The sequence below is a fragment of the Diachasmimorpha longicaudata genome, chromosome 1 (assembly GCF_034640455.1).
Source record: "Diachasmimorpha longicaudata isolate KC_UGA_2023 chromosome 1, iyDiaLong2, whole genome shotgun sequence".
Lineage (NCBI taxonomy): Eukaryota > Metazoa > Arthropoda > Insecta > Hymenoptera > Braconidae > Diachasmimorpha > Diachasmimorpha longicaudata.
In genome coordinates, this window is record NC_087225.1 from 12762958 (window position 1) to 12784397 (window position 21440).

General features: G+C 37.2%; 3 protein-coding genes across 6 annotated transcripts; 1 reads left to right on the top strand and 2 right to left on the bottom strand.

Annotated features, from left to right (window-relative positions):
* Positions 1-443: 443 nt before the first annotated feature.
* LOC135169643 (aminopeptidase N-like) lies at positions 444-9171 on the bottom strand. 3 transcript variants are annotated; one of them, XM_064134812.1, is made up of 17 exons: positions 8921-9171; positions 6895-7094; positions 5766-6123; positions 5379-5559; positions 5134-5289; positions 4525-4821; positions 4123-4303; positions 3899-4049; positions 3347-3428; positions 3046-3220; positions 2503-2692; positions 2142-2416; positions 1727-1911; positions 1487-1648; positions 1160-1300; positions 810-891; positions 444-733 (listed from the first exon to the last, which is right to left on the bottom strand). In XM_064134812.1, exons 1-17 carry the CDS (start codon positions 8967-8969, stop codon positions 590-592), a joined length of 3009 nt encoding a protein of 1002 aa, XP_063990882.1. In that variant the 5' UTR covers positions 8970-9171; the 3' UTR covers positions 444-589. The 3 variants fall into 3 exon arrangements, with proteins under 3 accessions (XP_063990882.1, XP_063990890.1, XP_063990900.1); XM_064134820.1 differs by lacking the exon at positions 8921-9171 and adding an exon at positions 8371-8434; XM_064134830.1 differs by lacking the exon at positions 8921-9171 and adding an exon at positions 7167-7577.
* A 954-nt stretch (positions 9172-10125) lies between these two features.
* Positions 10126-17821, top strand: LOC135169671 (uncharacterized protein). 2 transcript variants are annotated; one of them, XM_064134873.1, is made up of 13 exons: positions 10126-10372; positions 10871-11142; positions 11656-11850; positions 11989-12144; positions 12307-12639; positions 12756-12906; positions 13024-13150; positions 13387-13477; positions 14532-14712; positions 15089-15293; positions 15374-15654; positions 16134-16336; positions 16630-17821. In XM_064134873.1, exons 1-13 carry the CDS (start codon positions 10310-10312, stop codon positions 17216-17218), a joined length of 2847 nt encoding a protein of 948 aa, XP_063990943.1. In that variant the 5' UTR covers positions 10126-10309; the 3' UTR covers positions 17219-17821. The 2 variants fall into 2 exon arrangements, with proteins under 2 accessions (XP_063990943.1, XP_063990953.1); XM_064134883.1 differs by having other exon boundaries at positions 10127-10372; positions 10895-11142.
* Positions 17604-21320, bottom strand: LOC135169818 (SPARC-related modular calcium-binding protein 1-like). Its single transcript, XM_064135142.1, has 2 exons — positions 20503-21320; positions 17604-19888 (listed from the first exon to the last, which is right to left on the bottom strand). The coding sequence occupies exons 1-2, from the start codon at positions 20744-20746 to the stop codon at positions 18609-18611; spliced, it is 1524 nt and encodes a 507-aa protein (XP_063991212.1). The 5' UTR covers positions 20747-21320; the 3' UTR covers positions 17604-18608.
* Positions 21321-21440: the final 120 nt, after the last annotated feature.

Genomic DNA, 21440 nt, shown 5'->3' on the forward strand with positions numbered 1-21440 from the left:
TCTTTTGAAATGCCGGTAGAAACTTAAGTCGGCCAATGAGCGAAATTGACTTATCTTATATTACAATTTAACTGCTGGATTCGTATAAGTCTGAAAAGCTTTTTTATCAGTTGGCGGTTACTATTGAAGGTAAAGAGATTTTCACAAAATCGTTTCATCATATTTTTGTCAAGACTTGCAGAATTAAGAAGGTGAGTACCAATTAATTTTCAGATCAATTGAATTTAATTTCATTCGAGATATAAATCAGGGTTGGACATTTTTATTCAATTGCTGACGTAATAAATTATTTTCAATATCTTCTAAAGAACTGAAATTGATCAAATTCGGAATTTTTTGGACTCCTCAAAATGTTTCTAGCCAATAATATTGCAATAAAGCTGTCCACCTCGACATAAGCTCGGAGTTATTTAAAACGGAATATGGGTGAAAAACAAAAATGATTTTCCTAGTCTAGTACTTATTATTTATTTATCATTTTTATATTACAGGCATCACAATTGTTCGCAGGTTTTTGTATTTCTTAGATTATGATGAGTGGGGAGTAATTTGATAAGTATTGAAATTGCTTGGATAAGCAGGATAACTATTAAATTCTTTGCATCGTCTTCTCGAAGTTTACAAAGGATGTGTTGAGGAAGGATACCCACGAATTTCCTTTAGCCTCGACGAATGCTGTGATGTAACCCACGGGCTTGAGGCTATCATAGTTATCCTCTCGAAATTCCACAAACTGTAAAAGAGAAATGAAAGATGAAAGGGATGAAGTTGTTGGTAAATTTTCTTCAGATCTCCCTTTAGATACATACGTCGGAAAAATCCTTTTCACTAGTAAAACCGCTGCTTATTGAACCTATGAACGCCCTGAGTACAGGGTATGACTTATGAAACCTGCACAAAATGAATATTTTTCAAGAGTCATTAGCAGTGAGCAATTGTTTTTTTCACAAAAACATACTATAGTCAATGGTGCATAAATTAACAAATTAAATTGCCCATAGATTATCTCCTTTTAATTGTTACTGGCAAATGGAATGAGCCAAAAACTTATAAAAAATTAAGTGGAGGACTTCATTGACAAGTGTCAATTTTGGGTTTGAAAATATTTCTAACGGTATTTCAAAAATGAACTTTTAAAAAATACAAAATAGCTATTTACTTTTTAACAATATCCGCCCAATTTTTCCGCACAAATTGAAAGGCTACCTCAGCAGCGACCGGATGCTTGTCGAATGCTCTCAAAATAACCAGCGTCTCAGCCTCTTCAAAGAACTCACCCTTGACAATTTCATTCAATACCCTGAGAACAATTCAATAAACAAGTATTTGAGATTGCACAGCCGTAAAGTGTAGCTTTAGCACCTTTGGACAATTTCAACGACAGAAACGGAAATAGTCCCCACTGTTGATTGAATCTAAAATTGATGGATTCATCCACCTCGTTCCCCATTCCCCAATAAATGCTTCAGTATCACTTTAAACTCACGCCTGTAACATCCAAGGCACTTGAAAACAGGCCAGAGACGATAGAAATGAATTTCTGTCATCGTCGCGCTTCGTGATGTTTCCTAATTTCTCCTGCCACCATTGCCATTCGAGCTCATCCGCCAGGGTGCACAGTAGAGTCTCCCGTAAATACGAGGGTATGCTGTAAAGTTTGTCTATTTACTCGGGGGTTCAACTGGAAAGGAGCTTTGTCATTTGAGTTTGGCTGTTTGAGTCTTACAGATGACGAGATTCCCATTCTGGCGAGGTTTTCAAGCCTTCGGCATTTTCCTTTGCCCAACTTACGTACTCGGGTATCCCAAAGGTTGATCCTAATTGGTGAGCTACTAGTGTCAGTCGTCTACCATGATTTATGTCTAAACCAAATTCTTGGAAAAAATTTGATGTCAATTTCTTCATGTATTCCTGGAGAAACGGGGTACTTTAGTTTTTTACAGATGAATAGATCAATTTAATTGAATTTCAGTGCAATTTAAAGAATCGAAAAAAATAGTAAGAGAACAGATTTGTTAAAGATTTATTTTGCTTGATCTTCTTGATGAAACGGAAAGCAGAAAAAAAAGGGGAAAAAAAATTATAAAAATTCAGCAGAACAAATTCATTCGAAATTATGATAAAATTAGGCTGTGAGTTACCTGATATTTTGGATAAATCGGTGTATCATACAACACAAGATTAAGTTTGATGGCGTGACGCATGAGTGCCGTCCAAGGCTCGGGTTGGCTCTCATTTCTCAAGTAATTGATCAGACTGAAAGCCGTATCGTAAGATGTAGAACCAACGAAAGCTAAGCTCAATACATCGTCGACCAGTGAGGCTTTCACTGGTGAAGGAAATTCCGTGGGATTCTCTCCTAATGCACGTGCAATCAATTGCCAGTTATCGGGATCGTAATTAATTCTGTAGTATCCTTTGAAATTAATTGAAAGTCTGTCAGGGAAATTTTTCTTTTATTCCTGATTCAGTTGGATGAGAGAATTGTAGGAAATACTGTACCCGTGGAATTAACGTTAAATATCACCCACGATTTTTCATCGGGATTACCAACGCTATCTATCGTGGTTTCCGCTGATTTCAGCCATGTGAATGAGGGTGATGACCAATTACCGTCTTCGGTAATCCAAGAGAGAGGTAGATACCAGGGATGCTGAGGCTCTACAGTTAAATTATCAAAACTAAACCGTTCCTGGAACACAACAAAATGTATGAGTAATTGCTTTCAGCGCTATATAGTTAATATGTACCGAGAGAATATAAAATTAAAAATTACAGTGTGAACGTAGTAAAAGAGAACTATGCCGGAAGAGTATAATTTTTTTTATAATTTACCACAGTAATTTCTGACAAACAAATCATCATAAATTGTATATGTAAAAAACACATTTGAGTAAGTATTAAAAAAGATAGACGATGATAACGCGAATGACCCGCCGGTATTTTGAAAGGGTTAAATCAAAGGTTTTCCAAAAATTTGGAGAAAAAAGCCCTCTTCAACTTTAAATTAAAAGTCTCCTGTGAATGTAGGAAAAAGTCATTTACTTGATGAACTCTGGCAGAACCACTACTGTAATCTCTCTCAACATTCAGAACTGGATACCCATGACTACTGATCCATGAATTCATAGCCGCAATGGCGTTGATCCCCTCCGGAATATCCTCGGCGTCATCAGTCATAGCTTCCAGAAATGAAGCAACGTCACCATTTCCATTTGCCCTGACAGAACAACCGAGAAAAATTGTGAATTTTCCCATTGCGTGTGTCACCGAAAGGAAGTTCCAATCGCAACGTCACAAATACACAGGATGAATATGTAAATTATAGTTTCAATAATTTACCCACCACCTGTTAACGAATTTCCTGTAGCCAATCCACGACTCGTTTTGTCGCAAAGCTCCATGCAACATGCGTAGCAAACATGCACCTACGGATAATTATTCATTTTTGAAATATTAATTGTGTTAATAGAGAAAAATATGAAAATAGCAAAGCTTCGATTGAAGATGACTATGGCCCGAATATCGTCAGTTAAAAAATTACATATTGAGTTTTCCAGTAAAAAATAATAATCTGAACCCCTGAGATTTTTTAATAATATTTTATAGCATAATATTTAAGTCTATGATGCTATTGAATCGAATATTTTGTGGAAGATATTGTTCCAAGGATGAATCTTCGTAAAAATTATTGTTTTCAATCTCCCTATTACGTCGACATTCGCGGAATAATTTTCCAATGTCTTTGAGAGCACCGCTTTACTCAATTACGTTCCCGATGCACATGACCACTTCAATCAACTTTTGAAGGATTTCTCAAGAGTTGTGAATAAATTTAAAATTCCGTTATGCTAATGATAATAAATCTTAATCTTCTTATCTCCCGTCTCTTTCTCACCTCTGTCATACAACTCATCCGGATGAAAGGCTTCCAAGTATGCTGGATTGACCTTGGACTTCAATGACTGTGATACTGTGTAACCATCGGCCTCAAACGCATCCAATTGAACATCCAGGATAAACGTAGAGTGATTGAATGTTGGATCTAACTGAAAATTAAAAAATTTATTGACTCAATGATATTAATTCCTTTTCCTCGGTTTCCTATTATTGATCACTTGCTTTGGGAATCAGCGAGTGTTGGAGATCGGTGAGGGAACTCTCCAGGATCCACACGTCAGTCCAATTCTGGGAATTTACTAATCCACCCAGCCATTGTTGACCAATGAGACGAATTAACGTTTGAAGGGCTTCATATCTCGTTATTCCTGGTGACGTATTTGTCACATTAAAAAGTGGTTCTCTATAATTGAAGGGAGACATTTAGCAACATTTCAGCAAAACTTGCTGGCTTCAAACCTTCCAAGTTCTTTTCTCAAATGCCTCAATGATAAGAAAAATATAAATTAACCGTGGGAAATTTTTCTTGAGAAAATTCCTCGACTTATCACTCACATCAGTGGTAAATTGAGCGGATTCTCATCTTTATTTGTTTCAAAATTTCCGGCTCACGGAATTACTTACATAATTGTGATTATTCCGGGACTTCCATAATTCTCTGCAAATGGAACACAGACGATATCAAGCTGAGGCAAGTGTAAATTGATTGCAAATAATTCTTCGAAATTGTCCAGGACTAATTGAGTCATATTTTTCAAGTAGCTTGGATTGACATCGACGTTCGTCTCTCTCCAAAATCTTATCATCTTTTCGTTTACTCGTATATTATCCACCAGCTCCACCTGTCCCTGAATGAGCACCAGATTGTGGGGAGACATTAGGGGAGTCTCCTCGAATGTTTCAATTACGATACAATTTATTCTGATCAAAAGAAAAAGAAGATCTCACTTTATACTTAGCAATTTTAAATTAAATTTTTTTTCATTTAAAATAACTGAATCTAGGGCTCAACAAAACACTCGAGATAAACAAATCGAATTCAATGCATATTATCAATTACATGTTGAATAATTAACTTGAGTTAGTGATTGAAATTTTAATCAACATAAAACATAATTTTGTTAATTAGTTAAAAAGCCAAACGATTTAGGATTTTGTCGGTTTATCTATTCTCAAAAAAAAATCTGTCTCTCTACAGATAGTTTCCATTTTCTCATTGACTTTGCTACTCACGCAGGACTTCTAAACTTTGCTGGAGTGTTTGACAAGACAACAATGCTCTCCTCGTGTGCAACGGAAAGGACGAATTTAGCTTTTAATCTCACATCATCGAATACCGGAAAGAGCCGACGTGCATTGATGGGTTTTAATCGACTCGCCATCAGCCATCTCCAAGAGAGAAGAAAGTATGAAAACAAGAAGGATTAGCTGGTGAGAAAATCAACGGCTTGGAACAGTAAACTGGATTAATCACTCACCTGTCCCCACTGTCATCGCTAAAATTTGCTACACGAAGAGTACGATTATCGACAAGAGCTTCGTAATTTATTTCCAGAGCGTAAAGTCCTTTTTTTATTCGTTTTGGCAAATGAGTCCTTAAAATTCCATGTTCGTTATCCAGTTGGTTTTTACTGGTGTCAATATCAGTTATTCCCGTTCCTAATGGATGTAAAACAACTGAGTAATATCATAACTGATGCTCCAATCCCGGTAATTAATTTAGAAGACATTATCTTGAGAAAGATTTCCCACGAAGGAGAATTATAGTAATCGATATGAAATTTATCGAACATCTTTTATGGATCTACCGAATAATTTTCTTCATCACAATGTCTGGAAAAGGAACATTTGCACAAAGTTGTTACCGTTTCTAAGCAACTCAGATTCAGGAAATCGCGGACCATCATCATCATCATCATCATCATCATTCTCTCTCTTCTTTCTCTTCGTTTCATCCCCATTTTCGGAATTATACTCCAATAATCTCATGTTGATAATATTCATGCTCTTCGCATTGAGAACAATTTGATCTAAACTAGCTGAACCAGTATAATGAAACTGCACAATGACATGTCCCACCACTGAGACCCCATTGTCAGTGGGAGTTGGCGTCAAATCGATGTGATATCGTAGGGGGAATATCTCGGATGATAGGGAATATTTATCAGCATCTGCTGGCTCCGAGCCTTCATCCTCAGCTATCAATGCCGTTGCATCGAATGTCTTTAACATAGATCCCAACAAATAAAATTAAAAAAATGAAAAAAAAAATAAGTCCAAGCTAATCAACCTTTCGTTTCAATTGATTAATGAATAACTCTAAATAAATGAAAAAAATATCAGGAAATCTTTATATTCATTGTCCAGAAGAATCAAATAGTGAGACTTGTTTTTTTCTTTAACTGAATTGTGAGAGAGAAGCATAAAAAAGTTTTCCAAATAAACCTATTGAGCCCATTCGTCGCAGTATTCTATGGGATTTCGATAGATAAGATTTTATTTTTATGAAACATTCAAAATGTTCTTCATTGCCTGGTTCCGCGCGGAAATGTTTACATTTGTAACAAAGTGTTTTTCCTGTAAGTGGATTTTCTGATAATTTATTGAACATAATAATTTCCTATCAATTTAAATTTCCAATTCATAGTGAATAAAAGTTTTCCGAAGAAATAACCAGAACCATAAAAATAACGATGCTATCAGTTTACAACAAATGTGATTCTATCTAATGAAATGAAACGACCAATAAATCATACACCACACAAGGAAAAAATATGCAATGTCCACTCGGAAGTGTTTTTGAAATTCGTTAGCGAAAAAAACTATACTATATGCAGTGCAAAAGCCATTTCTCACTTTTCTAAAAATAGAGATGACTTTCCTTCGGAAAAATTCATCGTGACACACTCCGCATTAAAACGCCTGTAGAATAATTTTCTTATCTAAACTAATTTAACTGAATCTGTATTATATATGTGCTGAACTAAGACTCACCTTTTTCTTGGGAATAGCACCAGCATAAGCACCAATAAATCCAACAGCCACCAGAGATAGAAAAATAACAGTGATAAAGATGGCAATTTTCTTGTGTGACAAGAAATAACCACCTCCCCTCTGATACTCAATACCATTCAGTCCCGGTTCACTTGTCATAAACTCTTGTCTACTCGATGCAAATTGTGCCATATTGGCAGCTGAAATCGAAATGAATGTGAAAAATGGAGTAATTCATACCAAAGTTATCAATCGATATGATCATTAATTACTCGCTCTGTTTATTTATCCGGCAATGATGGAAATAACATATGATTGTTTGTTATTTGGCCATAAAACATCTGTCGTTATTCACCGATTTGTTTAACAGTTTTTATGCTTTTATTTAGTATTGAAGAATAATGAAAAATTCCAGGGACAAGCGATTATTTCACCAAGTTGGTCGATAACGAGACTGAGCCCGAGTGTGTGCCATAACTCCGGTTACCTACACAGTGGCCTCAGACTCTGGTAATCACGTTCTTTTTTACCTCAACTCAAACAATTCGAATATTCAATTGGTGTGCGAATTTATAAAGCAGTTGCAGTGTTCAATGCTGGAGGTGGACGAGCGTGACCAGAGAACCGTGAGAATTCACATTGTTTTTCAGCGACACAGGAGGTTTGATAATACACCGACGATGCCGGCTTGGTGTCTTGGATAACACATGCTGTTAGTGGATAATGAGTTTTAACGATTTAAGATCAATCAACAGATTCATTGTCGTTATGACTGAAATATCGCTGCATTAAGTGATTTTTTGTAGAAGACTTCAAAGGACGTTTTAATGACAGGATTAATTTCCTATGACAAATTCGGTGATCGCTTTACTTTCGAAAATCTCTGACTGATAATTATCAAAAGCTTATCGGCAAAAAAAAGCGCATTTTAATATGTACAGTGAGAAAAAAAATTGTCTGAGAGATTATTTTCTTGGGAGAGACATTTATTAACACATCTTTTAACCGGCCACTTCCTGCTGTTCCAGACACATCTCCGAATGTTGTAATTAAATAATGGAATTCAAGCACAGATAGTTGCTACAGAATATTTTTGAAGAATCGCCTAAAACCCACGAAGTTCAATGAAAATGTTTTCTATCAATTTTCTCTACATGCAACAATATGCGATTTATTTCATACTTCGTAGCGAAAAGTTATCAGAGTTATTTCGTTTCGTAAAATATCTTCCGAAGTTTCCTTATAAACTCAGTGATTTATCAGATATTTCTCAATTAGTTTTCAAAAGCGTTTCTTCGCTGTTTACACGTCGAACGAGAAAAAAGAGCATTTTTTATGTGCCGTACAAATGTTTTAGTTTATGATAGGACTCCAGCGATAAAGCACGTCCTCATTTTCGCGTAGATTGTTGCATAAGAAGGAAAAGCCGGAATAGGCGAAGACTAAATCTAATACGAATGAATCAAGAATTCCTACACTCTTTAAAAGTTTCATAATACTCTAATTCAGGCAAGGACGGCATCATGATGATCAAATTTCTTGTTTCCCGCTGGCATATTCACCACTATAAAATGATATCTCCCAAAAAAAAACTCACAAATTTCAATTATTTTTTTAATCCACAAACTGTATCGTACTATCGATACCAATATCGTCGAATAAAACTGGGTTACTCGCCACCGGGCGGTAGTTTATAATCCGGGCAATTGCAATTGCCATGCATAATTGCCGGCACACCTACGTTCCTGATAACATACATTTGTCTCCCTCAATACCAACACTATTTTTCTGCAACTTTTTTGCGCTCAGTTAAATAATTATTAATTGCATATAAGACCCCTCAATTTCGTGAATGATGCAACGACGCTCTTCACTGCTGATTCCCGCAATTTATTATCGCCTTGAAAATAATTCTATTTGTTTGTATTTTTACCATACGACGAGAATGATGATGCATTTTAAAGTGATAAAGCGGATGTTATTGTTTCACGAGTGCGGTAAGTAATGCAAATAATTAAGATCTTACAATTTCGTCGGGCCCATGGCTCCCAAGTGCTCACTGAGCCTCGCCTCATGTGTAATTTTAATCTCGTTAAGTAGCTCTTGGAACAATTTTAATTAGATCAAAATTTACTCTCAACAATTTCTCCACTGTACACCGGGTAAAATACACATGGATTATTTCACTGTGGAGACGAGCCCACAACCACAAGAAATCACCTACGCTATTGTCTGACAGGTAGAGCGCAATTAGCCAGTATTTCCACCTGTGGTCAGTAGGCTTGATGCTGGTTCATTCGACGTACAGTGTTATGACCTCCCCCTCCCAGCGTACATCATGCCAATGCAACGACGATTCTTGGCTTTTACGTCAGGCTTAGGTGGTATGTATTAACTGTACCCGGGAGATAAAAATTTCAATCGATGGAGGTGCGCTGATGAGAATGGACCAGTATTTCATTAATCAAAATTTCAGGATCGCAAACACAAATAGATATGTGGAATGACAATCATCGTTAAGCTGGGTCAGGCATTAGCTGACATACTGATTAATAAAGTATTGCTTTCTGAGTATTCAAACGGATAAATTTTTCATAACATCTAAATGTCATTCACAATTTTTTATTCTATTAAATCTTCAACTAATGAAAAAATCAAGAAGATGTTTGTTCCAATTTTTGAAGTTTGGACCTAATTTTTAATGACAATTTTCAATAAAATTGGAATAAAATGTGCAGCTCTCTTGGATCTGATCAGCAATTGTTATTTTTTTGTTATTAATTATTTCTTACGCCTGCCTATGTCAACTTTCAATGCAAATGATGGATTAAACCCCCGTAAACATCCGTTGAAGCCTATAATAATTTATAATTCTAGAAAATCACAGGTAAACCAACAGTTTCCGTTCAGCTCTCTAATAAGACAGAATCACAACGTCAACAGTGATTCAACTCGTCCTATTTACCCATTCAAAAAGATTCCCCCCTAGGCATATATTTTTTTCCTCCCCATCAGTGACACCGAATTGACGCATTGACGTAGGCAAAGTTTACAATTGGATAATCGTCACGAGTTCGTACCACAAACGTGAGGCCATTACTAGCGTTATGATAAAGTGGTTAAGGGCCAATTCATGCCTGGGCTTCACGAGCCACGACCGGTCACGAGGTGCAACCTTTATTTTACTCAAATCATTTTTTTAGAATTGAATGGATCCCAGGGAAGGGTGGAGAGACATAGATTGGTCAGTTGACCGAGAGCTACGTGCTATCACGGTTATCAGTTTACCACACAAGTTATCATTGTAAAATCACCAGAATTTAGCTGACTAATTTTGCTTCTGTTGTTCATTCGTGATTGAGTTCGATTGATTTTCATTTTGGTATCAAATTAGTGAAGCTAAAGTGATTGCAAAATGAGGCTGGTAGCCTCTCTGATTCTATGTGCTGCACTTACTGTCTCTGTTGCCTACCCGGAAGTAAGAATTATTTCCAGTATTTGGAAATTTTATGAAAGAATTTATTATTAAGGAGTGGAGCGGTGAAACGGGAGATATTGTTTAATCATGGGAACAGATAATGAGGGAATGATTCTAGCTGAAAATACGTCAAAAATTTATTAACTAAGAGAACAAATTTTAACAATAAAATTCTGAAAATATAAAGTAAATAGTCCTGGAGTATAGGAATGAACATTTAAAAGCTCAACTACCCTTGATACTTTTGGTAGATCTTTTTATCAATAGACCTTCCATATACTTCAACCTGCGGTGTAATAAATAATGAAAATGTATTACAATAATTTAGACCCTATGAAATCCCACTGATACACATCCAAAGGTTTCCACTTACATCGCGAACAAAAAAAAAGTCCACCAATGGATTGAATGTAAAATTAATGATCTTCGAAAACAGTTAGGAAGCTCTAAGTAAATAATTCAAACCGGTAGAAGAATATAATCAATGATTAATTGCAGGGCTGTTCGCATTGTTGGTTACAGAATAGAAGTAGATCGAAGAGGAGTATCGATTTCAATGATGTTTTGAAGCTCCCGGCATACAGAATGCCGAGGGATTTGAAGCCCATTAGTTACCAGCTGGAGATCCATCCGTCAACAAAAAATGGAACATTTGAGGGACGAGTTTCTATCGTCGGGATTTGGTCGACTGAAGGGTCGCGGATAAAGCTTGATGCACACGTCGATCTCAATATTATTGATGTCAGCGTCAAGTGCTTGACTGCCAATGGGTCAGTAATATTCTAAATGATTTAGAATTATTAACGTCCTGGAGTGGTAATTGGAGGCAATTTTAATGAACTCATTTTGCTGTTTCTGCCTCTTTCTCTTGCATTGGTTATTCTTAAGTTATAATTTCTGCACATACAATAGCAGAAATCTCCGGAAATTCATTTCCAAAAATCTCCATTTGCCGGTAAAATTATTATTTAAATTGTCAAATTACTAATTTAAAATTAACTCCAAATGAGTAAATTACATCTCAATAAATTCATCGGATGAAGCACTATCGCATAAATCGCGAGTTTTAATATTCACCAATGAAGAGACAATTGAAAACGGTCTGAGAAAAGTTGAATTATTCAATTTCATCAACGATTGAATAAGAATGTATCTTCACCGCATTATTCCGTACAAAACCATAAAAAATTTTATTACTCAGCATATTACTGTGCCGACGGAGATTCACGTAATTCTTGAATAATGCATCAGGAATACTGATCCCTGAATGAAAATGTTTGCAGAGATACTTGGGAGCCAGCAGACATTGCTCGAACAGAGCACAACTGCCAGAAATCGGAATACAAGATCGACCTCGAGCAGTGGTTCGTATCAGGTCGTAAATGCCAATTGAACATCACCTACACCGGGAACATTACTTCCAGCGAGACTGCTGGCATTTTTATGAACTCATACCTGGACACTCAGGCCAAGGAGCAGTAAGTTTTTTGAATAATAAATCGAAGAGCTTTAGAGTAGGATAGTCTAGACGTCCACTGTTCCCGAGTAGATTAGTTCAGGGTTGAATTACTAATAATTTGAGATACACAATGGTTCAAACGACGTACAATTGTCAGCACATTCGTCGCAACATATCTCATGCTGAATAATGCGAGGCGGCTCTTCCCTTGCATCGATGAGCCGGAGTACAAAGCTACGTTTGAATTGAGTATCATCAGACCAACAAAGATGATGTCCAGGTCCAACACACCGCTAAATTATACTGTTAAAGTGTGAGTATCGTGAGCAGTAAATACATTTTGTTGTCCTTCGTCGAGAGAGGAGTCCTATCACGAAAAAAGTATAAACTATGCTTTACTTTATAATATACATCACTGCCCGCGTCATTTCAGTTGAATTAAAAAATTAAAATGGTAAAATAAATTATTCTAAAGACCCAGTGATCCAACTTTGATGAAAGATGTCTTCGAAAAAACCCAAGAAATGTCGACGTACCAACTCGCCTTTATGGTATCCGACTTTGAGAGCATATCTCCAACTAGATCAGTGAATCCTACGGAGGCTCGCAACCCCCTGGAGATTAAAGTCTGGGGGAGAAGGGAATACCTGAGTAGCCTGTCAAAAGTGCCGAATAAAATTGTGACTATTGTCAACTATCTTCAGCATTACTTCAACAGTTCCATTGGTCTTCCCAAGTTAGATATTGTGGCAATGCCCATGTACACAGCTACTAAGGCCGCTGATAACTGGGGACTCATGTTCTTCAGGTACGTTCAATCTGATTTATCCATATGCCTGGTAATTCCTGACAATATTTCACTAAACGTAGAAGATAAAAAAGTTCTGCTCGTTTTTGTCAATTGCTAGCTTTAATTGATTGCAGGGAGAGCGAATTAAACAGCCCCCTGGTATGGAATACCGCATACGAACTGATATATCAATGGATTGGCCAGAGAGTCACTCCCTTCCGTTGGAGCGATGCAGAAGTGAACAAGCCACTGAACTCATTCCTTGCTTCCAAAACAACAGTCGATGTAAGCAGTTTTTCAAAGTTTTGCAATAACTCTATTGAGAACCGGAGGCACAAAAAGTCCGGAACTTTGTGAATTTTATTCATCCTCATTTTTCAATATTTTTTTTATTGTTCTCAGATCGATCCCAATGAAATGGAGGGCAAGTGGCCAATGACGTTACTCTACTCCCTTTATTACGAATTCGGCAAAACTTTTCCATTCTCAAGAGTAGCTGGAATAAGGCACGAAGCTCTTTCCGCTAAGAGTGAGCGAAAAATTCAGTTAACTTTAGTAACCACTTGAGATTATGTACATGTGAAAAATTGTTGAGTACTTCATGCATTACTGTGATTCTCTTTTTTCGTTTATTCTTATTATTAGATGTCTCGAGCAGACGTGAAGATACATTCCTTCATCATAACTTCTAATTTTCCTATTTTCATGTGCAGTAAATTGCCCTTCGTCTTTTCATTCTTAAACAATCGATTTTATTTTTCACAGCTGAGCTCGTCTTCCGTATGTTTAACTACACGTTGGGACAGGAAGTATTCAGAAAAGGAGTGCAGAAGCTTATCCATGAATCATCCACGAAGTAAACAAATTTTATTCTCCTTTTGGCGACTTTAAATCGAAAACCTTTGAATAATTGCGAAGTATTCTTCGCAGCTGAATCCTTTGCCGAGTAATGGCCTCAACTATTCTCTCTTTTATCCACTGACTACCGAGATTAATGGACAATTACGGCAAATTGCATGTTTTAATCTGAACAATTTGAAAACCTTGCCAACACTTCCGAATAAAATCAAAACATTATGATTTCCTACGTAACAAAGCAGAATTAACTGTCGACGTTATCTCGACTAACGTTCCTATAAACTGAGTCATTTAATAGTGCGCCTTATTAACTCGATCCTCGTGACCCTGAGCTCATGAAGGATTTAAAAAACGAAGGAGTAGAATTTGAATAAAACTAGGACATGAAACATCCACGAATAGCAAAGCGTGAAAAGCAAACCTAGCTGGCATGTACATTCGTGTCATGAAAAATTCCTAATTAATAATAAAATCGTGACATTCGGCATGTCATAATTTCGTGTCCCTCCCATACGATCCCTACAACCACTGCTATCGGTTTATTTTTCTCCTTTTTGTAAATAACCTTCTTGTGAGAAAAAGGAGAATCACAAGGGGAAAACTTTGTAAGCTCACCCCTTCCAAAATTTCAGCAGAAAAATATCGAGAAGATGAGCTACTATCTATCGACTCAGTAAGTTAGTTTAGTTGAATTATGCAAATAGAGGCGAGTGTACCATCCTCCACGGTGCCACCAAACTTCTTCAAGTTATTGTAGCTCCGCCTTTCCCGAAGTACGTTTTTACATTTGGAGCGCTTGGCGTCCAGTCCCAATATATCCGGAACTTTTTTGCTTGCAAGCTCATTTTCCATGCGAAAAGCGATCCCCCATCTATCCCCTACTATTGAAAATTTCTCAAATTCAGCAAAGATCGCAAATTTTAAACGAATGCTTTCTATTGACTTTTCTCAGAGATGTCAAGAACAAACGTTAAATAAGACGAATATCGTCTGCTCTGAATTGATGCTTTTCTGCATACATTGATCACTCTTTTATTCATTTGGTTCAACAGCCGCAGTTTCTATAACAATGACATCTTCTCTTACCTCGAAACAGTGAGGGTACAAAACAATGTAACCCTGCCGGATGGGCTGAACATCAATCGTATCGCTGCTCCATGGATATTCCGTAACCGTGTGCCACTGGTAACGGTAACGAGAGATTACGAAACCGGAAATATCACCATCACACAGGTAAAAATCGGTGATGATGCTGTGGCATTGTTGTTTCTCAAGGCAAAAAACATTATTTTATGTTTATTTCCGAATTAATCATTTGCAAATGCGAACAGTTTACAATTCAGTCATGAGTGATATCTCCGATTGTTGTGCGATTATCTCACAAGTTCAACATTTACGAATGTTGAGGTTTTCTAAATCAAGCCATTTACAAATAATTTTTTTCGCATTTGAATTCTAAATGGAATATAATACCAACAGTGAATTTTGGACATTCGGCAATAGAAATATTTTGAAAAATTGTTCCCTACGTCAGTAGAATTTTTCAAATCACATCAATACACAATCTACAGAAAATATTCATGAAGAAATCATTATTTTTCATTTGCAGTCTGTTTATTTGCGCGAAGCAGCTCCGCCTTCCAATGAAAAAATTTCATATCAATGGGATATTCCCATTGTCATGATAAATGAAGATGAGCTGAACTTTACAGCGCTGAAGACCAACTTTTGGCTGACTAACACTGACTCTCATGTTACTGTGAAGGACACAGTTGATAAAAACAAATTTATCATCGTCAATCCGGAAGAGATTGGTATTCTAATTCAATCCAATCATTCTATTACGGTTGACCTATCTGGGGCTTGTTAAGTTTCAATGGTATTTCTGTAACAGGCATGTTCCCGGTCAACTATGATATGTGCAATTGGCAAATGCTGAGTGAGTTTCTTCAAGGACCTCAGAGGGAAACAATTCCAGTTTTGACGAGGGCAAAATTGCTGCACGATGCTTGGAATATGGCATACGCTGGCAATTTTTGCTTTAAAGTTGCATTTAATATGACGTTATTCTTGAAGAATGAGACCAGTCATGTTGTGTGGGAGCCATTCTTCACCATGATTGATCATGTTGGCAGGAGAATTCAAGGGTCTGAGAAAGTTTCCGCCAAATTTGAGGTGAGAAATTACTCATTGTAGATGGATAGATGGAATGCGTTTTGTTATTCATCGGAATACAACATCGCCAGACTAAAGTAATCGATTAACGCCTGTTCACAATAATTTCAATATTTCGGATACTTGGCGTGAAGCGATATAAATTTTCTATTCAATTTTAAATTGATATGTTTATATTGAATTTTTCCCCTAGAATTCCCCTAGAGTAAGACATTCCAAACCATTTCAACCCTGAAAGTTTCGAAATGCAGCTCATATGTTGGACATAAACGAGATTATCTCTAATTCTCTGTCTCCTGTATCTCTCATATATTCACGAAACCCATCATAAAGTGTTCAGTAGTTGTTGACACTTTGAAACTCCATCTGAAATGAGGCAGCGACGGTGGGAATGTCCTAGCGATTGTGGTGGAATTGTTGAATCAATATCATCGTCACTCTTCAGAATATATTATCGATTCTGTTTATCTTTTATGCAGGCGTATATCTTTAGTCTCCTCCAGCCGCTCTACAAAAATCAATTGGGAGAAATTCCGCAGCAGAATGAACCATCGTGGAAAGTTCACATGAGAGGTCTGGCGAAAAACTTTTTATGCCGAGCTGGATACGTTCCCTGCGTCAAAGAAGCCGAGGAGCAATACAAAAAGTGGATGAAGAATGATGAGCCTGATGAAGGAATCCCGTACGCATCGTGTTCTTTTACCGGATTCTTCCATTACTCTATTTGCCATTTCACTGAGAGGGCTAACACGAGAATGATTTCTCAACAGCCAAATGTCAAAATAAATTGCATGAAAATTTATCCTTCATCCATTTCGCATTTTTTAAAAATATTTATCGTGTACTTCGGAAGGATAAAAGTTCCAATTCCGGTCTCATAATTAATAGACACTTGAGCGATACCCAGATAAGGAATCATAATCATCAATTTTTCCCGGGAATATTCCTCATTCTTAGATCGATTTTTTTTTTCAGTGTTGCTAATGAATTCATCTGCCCCGTATTCCGCTGGGGTACAATGGAAGAATGGGAATTTGGTCTACAACGTGTGATAAATTTCCCCCAGAAAACGATAGAACGAAAACAAAGCGAAAGAACGTATCTGTTGAAGACACTAGCTGGTTGCCCAGCGGACACAAAGAAGATTGAACGTCTCCTGAATGTCACAATTCTCGACAAAAACTCAAACTTCTCCGACTCCGATATTCACCTCGTCTACAGCACACTAACCGGCAGTGCAACGGGTTACTCAACCCTCTTTGCTTTTCTCGTGGACCATTGGGACACTGTTAAACAGAGATTTGAGAGCAGGAAACACCTCTGGAATGGAATTGTCAATTCAGCAACGTCATCTTTCAGTACTCAAGAGGGATACGACATGGTTTCCGAATTTTATGCAACTAAACAGGGTGAATTTGATACTGCTGATTCGGTGATGAACAAAGTCCTTCAGGATATTGAACAAGAGGCCAAGTGGCATGAGAAAAATATTCCGGTAATCGAAAATTGGTTGAAGAAACATCTTGGAGATAAACCCTCGGAGCTTATGTCATACGGGAGATAAACGACTACTGTCAGAACTATAGATGGATAAGAGGGACGAAGAAGGGGGAGAATTTTTAGGTTTAAAAACATTGAATTGAAAAATCTAGAGCTGTTGTGGGTAATTTGTTGGTATAGGGTGTCAATTTAAATTTTCGAAGCTTTTACGTACAATTTTCTACAGATATTTCATAGAATACAGTCAATACTGTCTGATATCCTAAAAGGGTTCGTTCTCTTACGATTTTTTCTATTGAAATTCGGGGATCCCACTTTTTTTATTTATGTCTACTACGAGAAAATATACTCTGTAAATTTATCCTTCAAGTTCCCCAGAAATAGATCAATTTTTTCGTTCAAAATTCCATCAAAAATCGCAGGCTAAAATTTTAGAATTACCAATAGAATTTTATTAAAATTTTTTAATGAACGCGTCAGGGTTTTCATTAGATTTTAGATACGTATTGTAGTCAAGTATTTGAAATATATTGAGAAATAGAATATAGATGTTTTCTGATAACATCTGTGAAAGGAGGTCATCCGGGAAATAGTAAGTACAAGAATATCTTCTTCTGTCATTGTCTTAATTCGGTATTTATTTAAAAAAATAAAAAGGTAAAAATTATTAGTTCTACGGGTACAATTGTTTTTATGTGGTACTTGCTATTACAGGTATCTCTAGAACCGACTAGATGTTGAATACTCACAATGAATTACTATGCAAAGTAAAGGATAGAAATGAAGTACAATTGGTGAATATTGCGTTCCATTGTAACATAAATGTCAGTCTTTACTATGAAATTAAAAAAGTAATATAACAAAAATATTTACATCACGAACGTCTTCTTTACCTTTGGAAGGTCGTCACTTCGGCTATCTACATACGGTACAGAAGACATTTCGCTCGACGTATTGCCGCACTGATCATGCCTCGGTATTTACACAGAATTTTACATTATATCTTCCGTCGACACTCATAAAAATGTTATTTACAAATTAATCTCTTTAATCTATTTCATTATTCAAAGCAGTTGTGATTGAAAGAGTTCTTCGAATGACAACAAAATCATTGGAGTGTTCGAATTTTTTGCAGATATTTCCCCAGCACACATTTCTATTTAATTACTTCATGAAAATTAATCAATCAATAATAAACAGCAGCACACCAATAGATCAATGGATTAATCCTTCGATGTATAGGCCATCAAAAGTGATGACTATCTTTGAATTATTTATGACAAAAAAGATCTGTGACCTTTTCCTCCAAATTAATTCAATTACTCCAATTAAAAATTTTTAATTTTTGATAATTGTATAAAAGACAAACATCACTTTTTCACATTCTGCTGATAAACTCTTTCTACCCTAAGCTACTCGGAATACACTAAAAATTCTCTCAAGAAAAACGTTTTTCACGCCGCCAGCTGCTGGGTGGACACCTGACCCTTCTCCACATTCAGACATTCCAGCCACTCGTTGAGAGATATCCTCTCATCCTGGTTTACATCGCAGAGTTTCGGAAACCTTTTGGCACACTTGTTGCCGGGCAGCAGCTTCCTAATATTCTTCCACTCCTGTCCCCTCTGAAGTACCTTATTCTTATTCAAATCCAGTGACAAAAACATCCACGTAGCAGCTCTCTCCTCCTCGCTCTCTCCAAAATCCCTGTTCACTAGATAACTCTTCACAATTTCGAACTTGCTCCTCATCACGTTCATCATCGCTTCGGGAAGTTTATCTTGTCGTTCCCCGTAGCAGCGGGTGATGATCTTCACAGGTGGTAGACCTCGACGGCAGTCCGGTTTGGTCTCCGTGCTGGTGGTGTTGGGGATTGAGACCCCAGTCTGCTGGTGCACACACCAACATAATCCTGAATAACATTGAACAGGCTGATACAACCCTTTCTGAGTACACTCAGGTATGTAGAGGCTCAACTGCGAGGTTTTCTGCTGGTACTTGAGGGCAGCCGCACGTTTTGACGGACAATCATCCTCGCTATTGTCTAGATCAATCCTGGGAGCATCTTCTGAGTCTACCGGTTGCTCATCACTGATGAGTACCTGCAGACCCTCAACGTGTAATAAATCAATTGTAATATTTTTCAAACACGTGGTCCACTCCACCAAAGATATCCTGCTGTCTTTGACAATGTCACAGATTGTTGGGAAGGATCTTGCACATTTCTTCGGCCTCACTCCTTTGGCGGCTAATTTCATTAAATTCGTGTACTCCATTTTATCTAAGTAACCGTCTGCATTTGTGTCCAGCTGATTAAATTTCCAGACGAGGACGTCGTCGACGGTGGCTGTAGTGTTCAGTTGTACTGCGCGATTGTACTCTATCTCGAAGATTTTCATCAGGTTTTGACTGAACCGAAGGTGACTTTTTTTTGTACAATGATCTCTGTGGTTCCATTTGGGAGTCAGGTCTAGGATAAGTCGCTCGTTCCTGGTTAACATTGACATCGGGGAAGTTTGAGACTCGGCGGAAAAGGGATCCAGCTGGCGGAGAGGACACAGCGGGGTTTGGTCCTGGGTAAGGGTGTCAGGAAGACGAACTCCTGCCGGGGTGACGCACCAACAATATCTCGACGGGTGGTGGCATTGAATCTGCGCGAAGGTACCGTCGGCATTGCATGTCGGTTGGAGGGCACCAGTTACATTCTCACGTGCGCTAAAACACGGGTAGTCTTCTGCAATGAGAGAGTAAATAGAATTAATTGTGTTTATGTTTGTTTGATTTTGGAGAGGGGTGTGATCATGGATGTACGTAGGGAGAAATTCTTTCAAAATTACGTGCCTGTTCCGCCCTCCGCTAGTCAAAATCGCATTTAATAAAAGGTGCGGAACAGCTACACATTTTGTCATTGAAGATTCCAGACTTTTTCTAGAACGTTGGGGACTTTTTTCTGAAAGTTGACTGAAAAAATGCATAACTGTTCCATAATTTTAAAAGAATTTTTCTCTCCGTGTGTTAAAGGGATATTTTTGCCAAAAAAATATTTCTACTTTTTAAGGTAAATATTGAATAAAGAAAATCAGGGTGAACTTGGATTTTTCTTCAATGTTTGCGGTTAATTAGAAAAAATCCAAAAAATTGTCAGGTTTCTAAAGGAGTAAATGAAGATTTCCCATTCGTAGAGTAATTTCAGGAAAAATTACGACACCGTTTTGAACGATTCGATGACAGTTCCTGCAATCACATGGCGCTACGAAATGGCGTGACAAGAACGTAATTTTTATTCAATATTTCTCACTGTGTAATGAGTAACGTGAAATTTAATCAAATTAAATGTGAAAGACTTACCGACACATAATCCCACATAGTTAACGAATACCAATTCTCCTTTGCACTGTTTTTCGATCACGTCACAATGAGAAGAGTACGAAATACCATCGGTACCACAAACAGGCTTGTGTTTCTTCGACGTAGCGAAGCACTCGGCAACAGTATTGTTGCACGGATCCTTTGATACAATAATCGAAAGTCCCTGGAGAAACGGAAGTATAGATAGTACGACAAAACTGAACATCCGTGGGAATAAACACATTTTAAACTGTCTCAGCAGTTGTAATTCAACACTTAAACGTTCGACTAATGACAGACCCTTTCTCTACCAAGGGACAATTGAAAATGATGGCTCGAGCAGAGAGGGCCCTATTTAAAGGACCATTGGGCACCCCCTACCCTCATAGTCTGGGAAAGGGGCCATTGAGTCACTTCATGACCTGCTCTACTGCGGTCACTTCATAATGGTCTAGTTCATTTTCTCCGAGACGAAATTAAGGAAACTCGTCCGCCGGCTTGTCGGTATCTGTGATTCGGTAAATATGTATGTAGTGATTTGTCTACAGCCATTAACATTCTATTTCAACCATTTTAATGGAGTTAAAGTATTGATTGAAGATTATTGATTTCAATCATTTTAATGGAGTCAAAGTATTGATTGGAGAGTAAACTAACTAGCAATTCTCCTTCGAGAATTTCCAATATTGATAAATTTGCAATGGAATGGCAGTACATAATGAATACTAAATTGAAGCAAATTACTTTTTTTCCAAAGATGTAACGGCCGAGCGCTTCCTTATAGCATAAACGAAAATCTATATCCTGTGATAAAATAACGACTGACGAGGGAGAAAAATCTGATACTGGATAAGGAACAGACGGTTCGTATGCAATTATTACTCATTATCATTAACAAAAGTGCAGGCTCACTTGCAATTACCAGAAAATGAAGTAAT